This window comes from Manacus candei, unplaced genomic scaffold (genome assembly GCF_025592945.1).
Source record: "Manacus candei isolate 608988 ecotype Guabito, Panama unplaced genomic scaffold, ASM2559294v1 h1tg000035l, whole genome shotgun sequence".
Classification (NCBI taxonomy): Eukaryota; Metazoa; Chordata; class Aves; order Passeriformes; family Pipridae; genus Manacus; species Manacus candei.
Genome location: NW_026138083.1, coordinates 562571 through 575652, shown reverse-complemented (window position 1 = coordinate 575652; position 13082 = coordinate 562571). Strand labels below are relative to the sequence as shown.

Here is a 13082-nt window from a genome sequence, read left to right as displayed (position 1 = left end):
AAAACAAACCAAAACATCACCTTCCATTTCTCCTACAAGCATAAAACTGGGTGTTCCTTGTATTTTCAATATTGCATAGTAGTTAATGTGTTTCTATCTCATGCCATGGTGCTTTCAATGGTTTTACCGAAGTAGGGATCTCTCTGCACATTAGTATCATCTGTGCAGTCAGGATGAGTGCACTGTGCACTTTCTGTGTCACAGGATCACGAATAGCAGTGCTGGATTAGTGCTTCAGCCTCTCACTCAGCTTTTCTTAGGTGGTTCTGTACTTCCAGTTGATACCAAATGGCTGATTGTTGTGTTGGGTAATGACAGAGGAGGTGTTAAAAATGTGGAATGTGCTTAGGAGCAGGGCCAGATGCCTGCTGGAGGAGCAGCTCAGCCTCACAAAGAGAGCAGGGCAGCACAGCAGCAAAAAGCACGGGCAGGAAGATGTGTTAGTCACTGCTTTCATACAGCTGTTGCTGGAGCTGTAAAAGAAAAGGTCCTGGGACACTTCAGTGCTGCATTGTGAATCCAGTACTCTGAGTGTGGCAGTGCATCCTGGCCTCAGAGCTGATGGCATCTACACATGTGAAGGTTTTTCTAATTAATATTTCTCTTTACTTGCCCCTCATTAGGCTCCCCGTTCTGAAGCTCACACCATCCTTGGTGCTCTCGTGTGCTTTCCAAATACCTACCAAGAAATCCCACGGTTGGGGCCCATTTCAGAAGCCAGTGAGATCAGCACAGGAACTGCAGATGTGAAGGTAAAGCCCCATTTCATTGTAAATCCTTAGGTAACCTATCCTATTTTTATTATTCAGTTACTTAATTCTTACTGTGAGTTTTTGGTTAAAAAAGGAACCCTTCCTTCTCCTCGAACCCCACAACTGCACATTACATGTGCTTTGCTGAGCAGTGCTTTGCTTGACGTGTGCCATAACGTTAACAAAGCTTAGATACTGCAAATTCCAGTTGGATTTTCAAGGAGAGCAAGCTGGCTGTGATCAGATGCCATGTTTTTCCAACCAGATGCCGTCCAGGCCAATTCATTAAATAGTGTAGGTGGTATTTAAAGTGTCCATTCATTGTACCTGTGTCCATTAGCTCATCCTGTAAGAGATGTGTGGGGTGTGTAAGGGTAGAGATTTTTTGCCTTATTGCTATTTCAGTAACCAGAGGAGTGCAGGAACCCCTTTGCACGCCGGGCACCCATTCTTGCTTTCTTCATCAGGCCTTGGAGAGTCACTGGAGGCGTGTTAAAACTGTCTGAATTTTAGAAGTGTCTTTTCTGTACTTAAAACCAAAACACTACAGTTTGTATGAAGTGACCTCCACTCATAGTTTGTAAACACCCTTCCACTGAAAATGAATTGATTTCTGTCTTGCTGCCTGTACGTGAGTTCATGAGTTGTAGGTCGATTCAATTTGTCCACAAGGGCCTGTGTATTTGAGTTGTAATCGGTATTTCTGCCTTGACAAAATGCAACTGGCATGAGATAAAGATGCTTTAAGAACAGATTGAGGATTAAAGTGACTTCACTTGTAACTATGTAAAAATTAACTTTAAAATAGAGGTATGGAAAAGATGCTTATTCTAATTTATTTTGTTGTTTTAGTGTTGCCTCATAAATATTTTATTGAAGAATGCTACAGAGGAGCCAAGTGAAGCTGCAAGGTAAATTGGGAAAATCATGGAATTGTTTGGGTTGGAAAAGATCTTTAAGATTATCAAGTCCTTGAGTTGGAAAGTCTTTCTTGCTACTTGTTTTTGGTGCTTGTCCAGCTGAGGTGTTGCTACTGCCTTGTGGTTTGGTCCTGTGAAGCTGAGCTCCACTCTGCACCATAAAGGTGCAGGCCTGTTGTGTGAGAGGGAAAAGAAAGATCTTTGTGCATTTTTTTTCTTTTTATTCTTTTTTTTTTTTTTCCCTCTAAGTGTTCTTCTAAAACTTTTGACAAAACTACTCTTCCTTTTACCAAAGGTGCATAGCCATCTGTGGCCTGGGAGTGTGGATCTGTGAGGAGCTCACACAGTGCACAAACCATCCCCACGTGAAGAAGGCCATCAATGTCATAGGTGTGACACTGAAGGTATTGCTCTGGCGGGCCCCAGTCAATCAGCATTGTGTAAAAACAGGCATTTTCACCTTTTAAAGAGCTGATGATGATCTGGAGCACAGTCTGCAGGTCTGGTGTCCTATACAAATGTGCAGAATATTTGCAAAAATAGCATGTGCTTGTGTACCTAAAGACCCTTTCCCCAGCAAACTGAGTTAAAATCACACAGACAATATCAAACCTGCTGGTTCCTAATGCTGACGAGATGATTTCACAGCATTAACGTTTTTTATTGTTTGTGTAGATGCAAAATAATTTAAAATGCAGAAAAACTGAATGTGTTGTATTGTATGTGGATGTTTTATTTGGCTTTTAATCACCTTTTTTTTTCCAGTTTTCCAATAAGCTGGTAGCTCAGGTAGCCTGTGATGTTCTTCAGCTGCTGGTGTCTTACTGGCAAAAGCTTCAGGAGTACGAATCCTCCCTGTGCCGGAAAATCACTGAAGTACGTCAGACTCTTTAAAATGTTTGTAGGGAAATCGTGTGCAAAGTTGTTTTAATTCCTTCCTTGAGCTGCTATGATTTGTGAACTCCCTTCTTCTGCAGATATTGTTAGGGATGTAATTGCTGCAGTGCCAGGACCAGTGTATGTCCCATGTTTGCAGGGACTTGTTTTCAGAATGCTCAGTAAATCATTGTGTTTCACTTGGACGTTGATTGACACAGGCACTTGGATGCTCCTAAGGGAACTGAACCTTTTCCATACCCTGTGCACATGAAGTCCAACTCTGTCTTTATAGTGAAAGAAGTTAAGTGCCTTTCTGACATCTGTTTGTTTGGCTGTAGATCCTCGTGGCCACCATTGCGTTCCTTTTGCCGAGTGCCGAGTACTCCTCTGTGGAGGCGGATAAGAAGGTGTGTCACTGACAAGAGCTGCCTCCATTCCTTCTTTGTGCTGTTAGAGGTGCTTTTTAAATGAAGTCACTTTGAACCAGAGCTGTAAACTTTCCAACCCCTCCCTTGAAGTTTGGGTGAATTCAATGCAATGTACCTAAATACCGTGTTCCATGTCCTTGTTCAGTTCATAGTTTCCCTGCTACTGTGCCTGCTGGATTGGTGCATGGCACTGCCCATGAAAATGCTGCTGGAGCCCGTGTCTGCTGGTGCCGTGGAAGATCAACACGCATCTAGAGCTCCTTTACTGGACTACATTTACAGAGTGAGTGTGGGAAGGAAAGTGATTTACTGTGTCTGGATGTTTAGAGATGCCTTTCCCACACCCTGGTAGGCACAGAAGCAGTTTTGGCAAGCTCTAGAAAATCGTGAGTTCTTGCAATGTGGGCAGAAGTTGTACAGGTGAGAAGTACGGATGCAAAATGTTAAGAAGATAAGATTAGAGATGTAGAACAGACAGGGGGTGGTGAAGAGAAAGATAAAATGCTTAAAACAGCAAGTCAGGGAAGATAATCTTTGCAGAAATATTTGAAGTGGGTTGTTGAAATACAAAACAAGTCCTGAAGTGAGCTGTTAAAGTATAGAATCAGTGCAGATGGGGAGTGCTAATTTAAAAATGCTGTACTTGACCACAGATGGTTTTTGTAGCATGTCCTGGTTTTCAAAGTCAGAATTAGGAAGGGGCACTGCTCCCAGGGTGTGTTGGGGCCTGTCCTGTGGGGTTTACTTCTGCTGCAGTGTCCCACTGTCCCCTGGCAGGTCCTGCACTGCTGTGTGAACGGCTCCAGCACGTACACGCAGCAAAGCCACTACGTGCTGAGCCTGGCCGACCTCTCCTCCTATGACTACGACCCCTTTTTGCCACTGGGGAATGTCAGGAGCTCGGAGCCAGCCCAGTGCCACTCCTCCACAGATCTGGGCAACCTGCTCACTGTTGCTGAGGGTAAGAGAGCTCACAGACCACGGACCGGCTGTGGGGATGCGGTAAAACAAAACAAAACTGCGGGACAGGTAGAATTCCTTGAAAAGCTGTTGTAAATAGTTCCTTGAACAGGAAGGCTCGGGAAGACAACTAAAGCAAGCAGCTGCAGTGTGACAGAAATCCACAGTTGCTCTTTTTGAATTGTCTCTTGCTGCTCTTACTGATCCATTATCTTTTCATTGATGGTTTTAGAGAAAAGGAGGAGGAATTTAGAATTGATACCTCTGACGGCGCGGATGGTGATGACTCACCTGGTGAATCACCTGAGCCACTACCCGCTCAGTGGAGGCCCTGCCATTCTCCACAGCCTCCTCAGTGAGAACCATGACAACTCCTATGTGGAGTCCTCTGAGCTGTCCTCGGAAGTCTTCCGGAGTCCCAACCTGCAGCTCTTTGTGTTCAATGACAGCACTCTCATATCTTACCTCCAAATCCCTGCAGAGAAGAGGGCGGGTGCTGAGCCGGCAGCAGCCCCCTCGGACGTCAGGGTGATCGTCAGGGATATCTCAGGGAAGTACTCTTGGGATGGCCGGATACTGTACGGCCCTTTGGAGGGCTGCCTTCCTCAGCGGAGCACCACCAACACCTTTGTGATCTCCAGCGACCCCGAGCACCACTTCGCTTCCCAGAACGACATCTCCCAGGCAGAGGAAGGAGAAGATGCTCTCGACCAGTTGCTGGAGAAGATCGGTGCCACCAGCCCCGAGTGCCTTCTGCACCCCCAGCGCAAGCTGAACGAGCCGGCGCCGCCGCCCTGCGGGATGAGCTCCGAGCAGGAGCGGGCCATCATGGAGGCCCTGATGAGGCAGAGTGCCCAGGAAAGGGACTTCATCCTGAAATGCAGCTCGGACTGCAGCATGAAGGTGGCCCGCCAGGAACCACCACGCCCTGCTGAGCCTCAGGCCTCCTTTTATTTCTGTCGGCTGTTGCTGAACGACTTGGGAATGAACTCCTGGGATAGAAGGTAGGGAGAGGGGATTCAGAACACATTTACAGTACTCTTAGTCTTCTCACTTCTTACCCCCAAATGTGTACACACTTAAAAAAACAAGATTTTTAAAAATCACATCATGGTAATTTGATTCACTTCACTTAGGTATTTGGATGGTGTTGCATTTGCCTTCAAACCTTTTTTTTATTTTTTTTTTAATTTTTTTATTTATTTTTTTTTTTTAGAAAAAGCTTTCACTTGCTTAAGAAAAATTCAAAATTGCTGCGAGAACTGAAAAATCTGGATTCTCGCCAATGGTAGGTGATGTGTCTGGACACAACATTGATAAGGTTTGTGTTTCCCAAGGCAGAATGAGTGAGTCACCAAAACGAAAGCTCTCCTGCCATTGCCTGTGCCAGCAATACAAATATTAGTATGTAAGATGGATTGTTTGTTTCTCCAGAGTTCTGCAGCCCGAATGGAGAAGCTGTCTGCACTGGCACTGTGTACAGCCAATTCCAAATCAGTAGCAGATAATAAGACAGAGTAACCTATTTCCAGTTTGCTTAGCTGAGAAGGGAGGGAAGAAGCTCCCAAATAGTTTGTGACCTTGGTTCAGCTGACACAAAGGACCATTTCTCACAGGATGGTCCATGTCAAGAGCAGTACTTTAAGGGGTGATCTCCCCAGAACTGCTCCCCAGCCAGGAAGTGGCAGAATGGAGTTCTGAATGTTATGTTTTATTTTTCATTACTGGACATAGAGCTATTTGAAAAGCCTCTGCAGCATTGCATCCCAACAGTTTCCATATCAAATCCACTTTGCTGTTTTTCAAAGAAGTCAACTGTCTCTGTCAGCCTTGTAAAACTCAGCCCAATAATGTTTCTTTCTCCTTGTATGTCATCACCCTGTAATTAAAATTCTGTAGGTCAAATTATGCTCCCATTAACACCTGTGCCACCTCGCCCTCTGTGGCAAAGCTGCACAGCTCTGAGTCATTAACCCTGTAATTGGAACTTGGTCACCAGGACTGTGGCTGGTGCACAGAAGGACCAGCCTTGGCTCCTCTCTCAGAACTGGGGGGTCTCTGCAGCGGGAGGAGGAAAAATGGGCAGAAATCAATTTCTGCAGCTGAAAGAGAGCAATGGACTTGTGTGCAAAAAAGAAATGGATGCATGGACTTAAATGTGGGCACCTGCTCATAGCTCTGGAGTGCAAGGGATCTAAAAAATAGTTTTGAGCTGAAACTTCTTTAATTTGACTTCTTTTTGTGTCCCTTTGCAGCCGTGAGACTCACAAGATCGCTGTGTTCTACATCGCCGAGGGACAGGAGGACAAGTGCTCCATCCTGGCCAACGCCAGGGGAAGCCAGGCATATGAAGATTTTGTAGCAGGACTGGGCTGGGAGGTAATAGCCATAAATGCAGGCAAACTAACACGTTGCTAATGTCACTGCATAGTTTTTAATTCTCATTAAAAAAAGATAAATTCACTACACACTGATATTTAGCTGCTTTTAACTCTTGACGTGGTCAGAGCACACTCTCACCACAGGACCTTCTTCATGAAGCTTTTGGGTATTATTTGCCTTGTCAGAATGGTGTGTCATAGTCTAAGTGCCACGAAAAGTTATGGGTTTGGGAAATACAGAGTAGCTGCATGTTAAGGATCGAAGTTTCACAAGGCTCACAGGGAGAGGCACCATCCTGAGGCTGGTGCCACTGGGAAAACAAACAATCCTTTGGACTCAAGCTGGACTTCAGAGAGGCATTTCTTCTGAATAAGCTTCTGGAATAATTTCTTCTTAAGGTTTTTCTTTCTGTGCAAGTCTTAAGTTTCTTCTGCAGTTTTTCTGGTTCTTTCTCTGCCCTTTGGGAGGCTCCTGACACTGGGAGGTCTGAGCCCTTGGAGGAGCAGCACGTGTTGCTTCCTTGCTGCTGTTTGCTGTAGGAAGGTAGAATCACCAGATAGATACTGGCTCAAGACCTGGTTAAGAGACATTTGCTTTTAGTGAGTGTCCAATACGGGAAGGGGAAAGACAGATCTAACAGAAGGATCACAAAGCTTTAAGGGAAGACTTTTCTAGGATGGCTGCAGAGTCTTAGAGTGGTAAATTCATGAAATCTTGATATAGAAATAAATACTGATAATTGATCAGTCTTTTCAAATTTCCTCTAATCCTGCCTTTCAATCCCTCAGGTGGATCTTTCCACGCACGGGGGTTTCATGGGTGGCCTGCAGCGCAATGGCAGCACAGGACAAACTGCTCCCTACTACGCTACCTCCACCGTGGAGATCATCTTCCACGTGTCCACCAGGATGCCCTCGGATTCGGACGATTCTCTGACCAAAAAGGTAAAGAATGTGTGGTGTACTGCACACTCTGCAAGTGCTTAAATGAAAGTTTGAACTGAAAGCAGCTTGTGCTAACTAACCCTGGCATCCCATCTTTGCTGTGCCACATGGTGCTCTGCAGCTGGATTATCTGAATTAAATGGCATCTAAATTCTGGGTTCTGAAACACAATTAACATTTCCATGGTAGCCTCAAATACCACCATGAGTAATAATATTAGCAATAATTTCATTTGTATGTTGTCTGCCTGCCAAAGCCACTGCAGGTTGGTAGAACAAAACAACCAAATGCAGCATAATAAAACCTTCCAGACCAATCATCCTGCATGGAACAGCAAAGCAAAAGGGAGGTGACAAGCTCTGGACCCAAGGCAGTCACAGCTGATAGCTAAAGCCAGTAGCCACTTAAGCACAATTCTGACAAGCAGCCTCTGCTTCAAAGGCAGCCAGAACCCAGCCCAAAACTTTGTTGGTGTCAGTACTTAATCTTTGTCTTTCCTAACAAGGAGTGATTTTGAGATTTTGGTGCTTGCCAGCTGCTGCTTAGAGTTAAAGAAGATTTTAGGGGCATACCAAATCTCTGCCTTTTTAATTAGGATTGGCAACTTGTTCTGCAGAGGTTGTTAACGTGCATCAATAATGCTGCTGAGGCTATCCAGTGCACCAGGGGATACTGCTGTGCTCTGAACATTGTCTACAAATGTCACTGGGTGACTCTGTTTAGTGTCCAGTTGGTTTCAGAATCACATGGGCTTTTCCTTTAAATATAAAGGTGAAATTTCTGCTTACTGGTCCTGAAAAAATTACCCAGCATTTCATAGTAAAGCCAGATCTTTTCTTTTTTACTGGGATATCTGTCATTTTAAAAAAAGTCAGTAAAATTACGTTTCTCTTTCTGTATGCAACTCATTATCTTCATATCAGTGGATTTACATGGCTATGGGAAAAATGTAATCTGAGTTCTTGAGGATGGAGAGGTAGGGCAGTGGGACATAGTGGGGGGCTGTAGAGTCTATGACTTTACCGGGGTAGGACTATGTGTATTTTTATTGTTCCTGACCAGTATTTGTCCAGCTGCTTGCTCAAAACTCCAGTGATGAATGATTTAGTTTCCCTAGGCAACATATTCCTACGCTCCACTTCTTGTGCCATCTACTTTGCTTCAATTTAGCTCATTGATTCTCCCCTATTCCACATGGATATGGAGGGCAGACTGTTTTGCTGCAGACTTATGCATGTATGAGAATTGCTGCCATGTCTTTCCCAGACTTACTTGTCCTACAGAAATTGTGTCTGTTTAGTCTGATCTTCCCTTGTAAGTCCTGGCCTCCTGGGTTTTGTGGAAGCCTAGCAAAGACACTGGGATATGATCTGGCTGTCAAGTAATACATCATCTGGGAGAGCAGAGAGCACAGTGATGGAGCTACCACATGGGGAGAGATGGGGTTTAACTGCAAACAGTCTATTTACTAGTTCTCCTGATTCCCACCCATGTTAGGGGTTATCACAGACACTGAGAGTCTGGTTATTCTATTTAATTGTCTTGCCTGTGTTTGCTCTAAGAGAATTCCTTCTTTGTGAGAAACAAAAAGCAAAAGCATTTAGTAGTTACCAGTCTCCAAGTCTTGCGCTGCCAGAAAACCAGGCTAGCTCCAACACATACTATCCACAGAAAATACCACAAAGGAATTGCTCTAAGACTTTTTTAAAGAAACCTGAAATCCACTATAGGATCCTGCAGGGATCAAACTGGGTATTTCTGTACAGGACAAAGCTCTGAACAATCTCATGGATATCAGGAGCTGCAAACAGGAGCTTGGACCAGATGACTTCCAGAGGGCTTTTTAACATGGATCTATACTTCTGCACACAACAGTTTTGTTCAGTTTGTCACAGGTCTGTGGTGAGCAAACGTGGTTCTGTGCAAATGAGCATAGGCTGTTAGCAGATCTTACAGAACTGCAGCTCTAAGGGGACAGAAGGTGCATTTCAGAAGCACTGCAAAGTTTCTGGAAGATGAAGTTCTCTCATGCTTTGGAATGCTGATGGATGGACTAACCTGCATTTGAGCATGGCTGACTATCCAAACGGAAGCCAAACCACTCCATGATTCTGTGATTCTGCAGGAGCTCCTTTCACCCAGAAAGCATTAATGTCTTGGAATGAAGACATTGCCATATCCTGGGGATACAGGACAGTGTTATTGGGAGGAGGAAGTTTTATCTGGTTGCCAGTCAGGATGCAATGGGGGTCACAACTTCTTTTTTCTTACCCTCCCCTTCCTTCCATCAGATGCTGTCTGGGATCTCAGATGCCCCTTATCTCTGAAATCTGTGTGATTTTTGGGGTTCTTTGCTTGTTTTGCCTCAGACCCACCGAAAGGCTCCAATCCTGTCAGTGTGCTTGGCTCGTGCTCTCCGGGCTGAACAGAAGGACTGACCACCTGCTGGCCTGGGGAGCCCTGCAGCAGCCCATAAATTCTGGGGGCTGGGGAATTAAGCAGATGCAGTAATTTTCCTTAAATATGTTATTGTGGTTTTTATTTTTACTGAACACAGGGATAAAGTAATTTCTGGTATAAATTCCCAAGAATAAGTCCACGTTCTCTGAGGATGAACTTGGCCCCTTATTTTTGTGCAGCAGAGTTCTGATTTGTAGTTTGTATTTCTTTATTTGAGGTATATGCTGACATATTATATTGCTAATTCAGGGAGAAAGAAAAAAAAATGAAAGAAAGAAACCCTCTCTAAATAAGTCTTGGCCCTGACAGAAACCTTTTCTAGTGGAGTAAACAAAATTCAGTTGATCACTTTTGCTGCTGCAGGGTTCAGCATCATTGGTTCCAAACTTTATCTGGCTGTCGTGTGGCAAGAGTGAAAATCAATCCCAGGAATGGCATTCTACTGTGCCTGTCTTGTTCTGCCCAAATTGCGCTTAACGGTTTAAAGATGTGCTGCAGAATTTCTCGGTGATTTATTCCATCTTCTCCATTGTCAGAGCAGAACTTTTTCAATTCAGAAATCTGGTTGCAACCCCATAGTGAACTCTTGCTCCTTCGCTGCAGAAATTTGTTAGCTGGGGCTAGATTAGATTTTTAGCAGCTAATCTGACTGCTGTAGGGCTTTGCAGAGTGGGGACAGAGCTGTGCTATTGGATTTGTCCAATTCATTTGACTCCAGGACTATAATTGCACTTATGTCTTACAAGGCTTTTATGGCCTCGGGCTGGCGAGCAGCAGAAAAACAAATTGGCAGTGATACAGTGAGAGTGAAAGGGAATGAAAGGCACACATTATCAGTCTCCAGGCAGCCCTGCTCTGGCAGGAAGTTTCTCGGTTAATTTACAAATAAAACTTAGATTTTAGGATGGGCACACTGTCAGGCAGACAATGGGGATGTCAGGCCCCACTGTTACTTAGCAAAAGTAGCAGCCATGCCTCCCCAAAAGCAGGAATTCTTCAGTCAAACAGACGACTCCTCTCTGGAGCCAGCTGGCTGTGTAATGCAATTAGCAGGGAAAGGAGGTCAGGCCGAGGTGTGCACCGTGACCAGCGTCGCGCCCTGGGCATCGGGCGTGCGGAGCCGGGAGCACTGCCCGTGCCCGGCACGGCCCGAGCGCGGGGACGGCGGGGGACTGACCCCACGGCGGGGGACTGACCCCACGGCGGGGGACTGACCCCACGGCGGGGGACTGACCCCACGGCGGGGGACTGACCCCACGGTGGGGGACTGACCCCACAGTGTGTCCAAGCACCTGCAGCCCAGAGCGTGTCCATCACACCCGTGTCAACCAAACCGCCTCCCTGGGCAGGTGGAAAATCCGCGCTCTGCCCGTGCGCCCGAGAGGAGACACAGCTGCCATTTCCAGAGCTGCGATCGCTCCAGTCAGCACTGAACTGAACAGCTCTGAGCTGCTCCATTCTTGGGCTCTGCTTTTTAATATCTCTCTGATTTCCTGGCTGATTTGGTGGGGTTTTTAATGTATTCTTTTCCTGTCCCCCCCCACTCCTAAACCGCATGGAGAGCACAGCCTGGAGCTCTGGTTCCACGTGTGCTGGCTGTGGGGCTTTAGACCTTTCAGCACAAGTCATTCATGGCACTGACTGCCCCACAGCTGCTGTTTTGAATAAAAAACACAGGAAAATAGCTGGCTTATTGTCACTGATAAGATTATTTATAATGGCTTTTTATCAGTGAAATTATCTTTCAATAACAAACATTTTTGATTAGTACCAGTTTTTCCTTTGTAACATTATGCCTTGTTGCTGCGACTCCTAAGGATGTGTGACTTCAAGGGCAGTAACTCAAGCTCTACGATGAGCTGCTGGCACACAGTGGGGATCCTAGCAGAGGTGGGATTCATGATCACAGGACATTTGCAAGGGTTTGAGCTCACAGCCGTCACTCCCTGTCCCACACAAGCACAGCAAGCACCAGTTCAGCTGGTGCTTCTCCCTCTTCACTGAATTCTCTTCTCTAGGCGTGGAGTGGGACAGCCTGGCCAGGCACCCACATCCCCAGCATCTGGAACCCACTGTGCACAAAGTCTGGTCACTAGAAGGATTTTGGGGGTTTTTAACACTAAATTTGACATCTTGCTTCTAATCACTTTGGCACAGAAATCAGGGGGACTATGAGAAATCAGCAGTTTCTACTGATTTTTTACATGTAAGAAGCTCTAGTAATAGTACTGTTAATTGGTGGTTTTTACAAAACACGAAGGGTTCATGTTTTCTTCAAACAGAACTAAAATTATCTGTTATTCATAGGTGTAAATAAAACACAACTCTTTATCTTCAGTTTAATTTAAAATAAACTCTGAGAATCTCAGTCGTCCTGTGAACTGAGCTTTACTTTACTGGAGTATGAACTGGAAGCCAAGTTCACAGTTGTGACTTTTTCATTCTCATAATGTGCTGGTTTTGCCACATTTCTCTTGTGGCTGGGGTCCATTTTGCCACCGATATGTAGGAGTGAAAGTTTTTCCTTCTAAAGGCACTGCCTGATTCTGAAGAGGGAAGCTTCATTGGTGCATGGGCTGATCCAAGGCATGTTGGGGTAGCTCAGTTGTTATTTACCAATGAAAATCACCACTTTCTTTTCCCTTTCTTCTTTCCCCCCACACAGAGTGAAGTAGCAGAGCTTCGTTTTGGCTTCTTTGTTCGGTCTATTGTGCACATTGTTCCAGGGGTAGCACCAAATTGTGGGGGTGGGGGGTGTCTTTTAAGCTTTAAGTGGGACTTACATTCTTTTTATGCGTTGGGCTGGCATTCTGCATGTGGATTACATTTTAACTTTAAAGCTTACAGTTGAAACCATTGTGTGAGGCTTGTACGTGATTGCCAAATAGTTTTTGCCATCTGTTAGATCACCTCCAGCTCCTCCAGTAGCAGAGCAAACACACACAGGCTCTCAGATGCATTTTGTATGTGTCACATGTAAATTTTAGCCATATTTTGTGCAACTCTGCTCCAAATAAAAAGGTAGCTCCCACGGTATTTTCCATTCTTCTCTCACTCACGTTGCCCAGATATTTTGCTGACGTTTGAAGCAGAAGCCCCCTCCAGACACAGTGAGGAGATGTTTGTGGATAATAAATTCAGTTATAGTGGTTCATGATAGACAGTTTCTTGACATCCTGAGTCAAGGCATTTCATATTTCTGTGACAGCTGCCTCATTTTAGCTGGAATATGATGTTCTGTTGGGTAATGTTTTGTTCTAGTAATTCAGTTTTCCATCTTAAATCACTGTAGGTAATGTACATTTACATATCATGCTAATGGCTAGTTTGATAATGACTTAATTAAGCCATCAGACA

At 45.0% G+C, this 13082-nt stretch overlaps 1 protein-coding gene across 4 annotated transcripts in view; it reads left to right on the top strand.

The window, feature by feature from the left end:
• RALGAPA2 (Ral GTPase activating protein catalytic subunit alpha 2) overlaps positions 1-13082 on the top strand; it is a 97050-nt gene that overhangs the window by 41594 nt on the left and 42374 nt on the right. For all 4 annotated transcript variants that reach the window (XR_007905435.1, XM_051792911.1, XM_051792910.1 and 1 more), the window contains 11 exons: positions 624-752; positions 1605-1663; positions 1968-2076; positions 2438-2548; positions 2890-2958; positions 3125-3262; positions 3757-3940; positions 4172-4943; positions 5156-5227; positions 6195-6318; positions 7110-7265. Coding sequence is in view for 3 of the 4 variants with exons in the window: in XM_051792911.1 (XP_051648871.1) it covers positions 624-752; positions 1605-1663; positions 1968-2076; positions 2438-2548; positions 2890-2958; positions 3125-3262; positions 3757-3940; positions 4172-4943; positions 5156-5227; positions 6195-6318; positions 7110-7265 (1923 nt within the window). In the remaining variant the exon portion in view is untranslated. The remainder of the gene's footprint in view (positions 1-623; positions 753-1604; positions 1664-1967; positions 2077-2437; positions 2549-2889; positions 2959-3124; positions 3263-3756; positions 3941-4171; positions 4944-5155; positions 5228-6194; positions 6319-7109; positions 7266-13082) is intronic.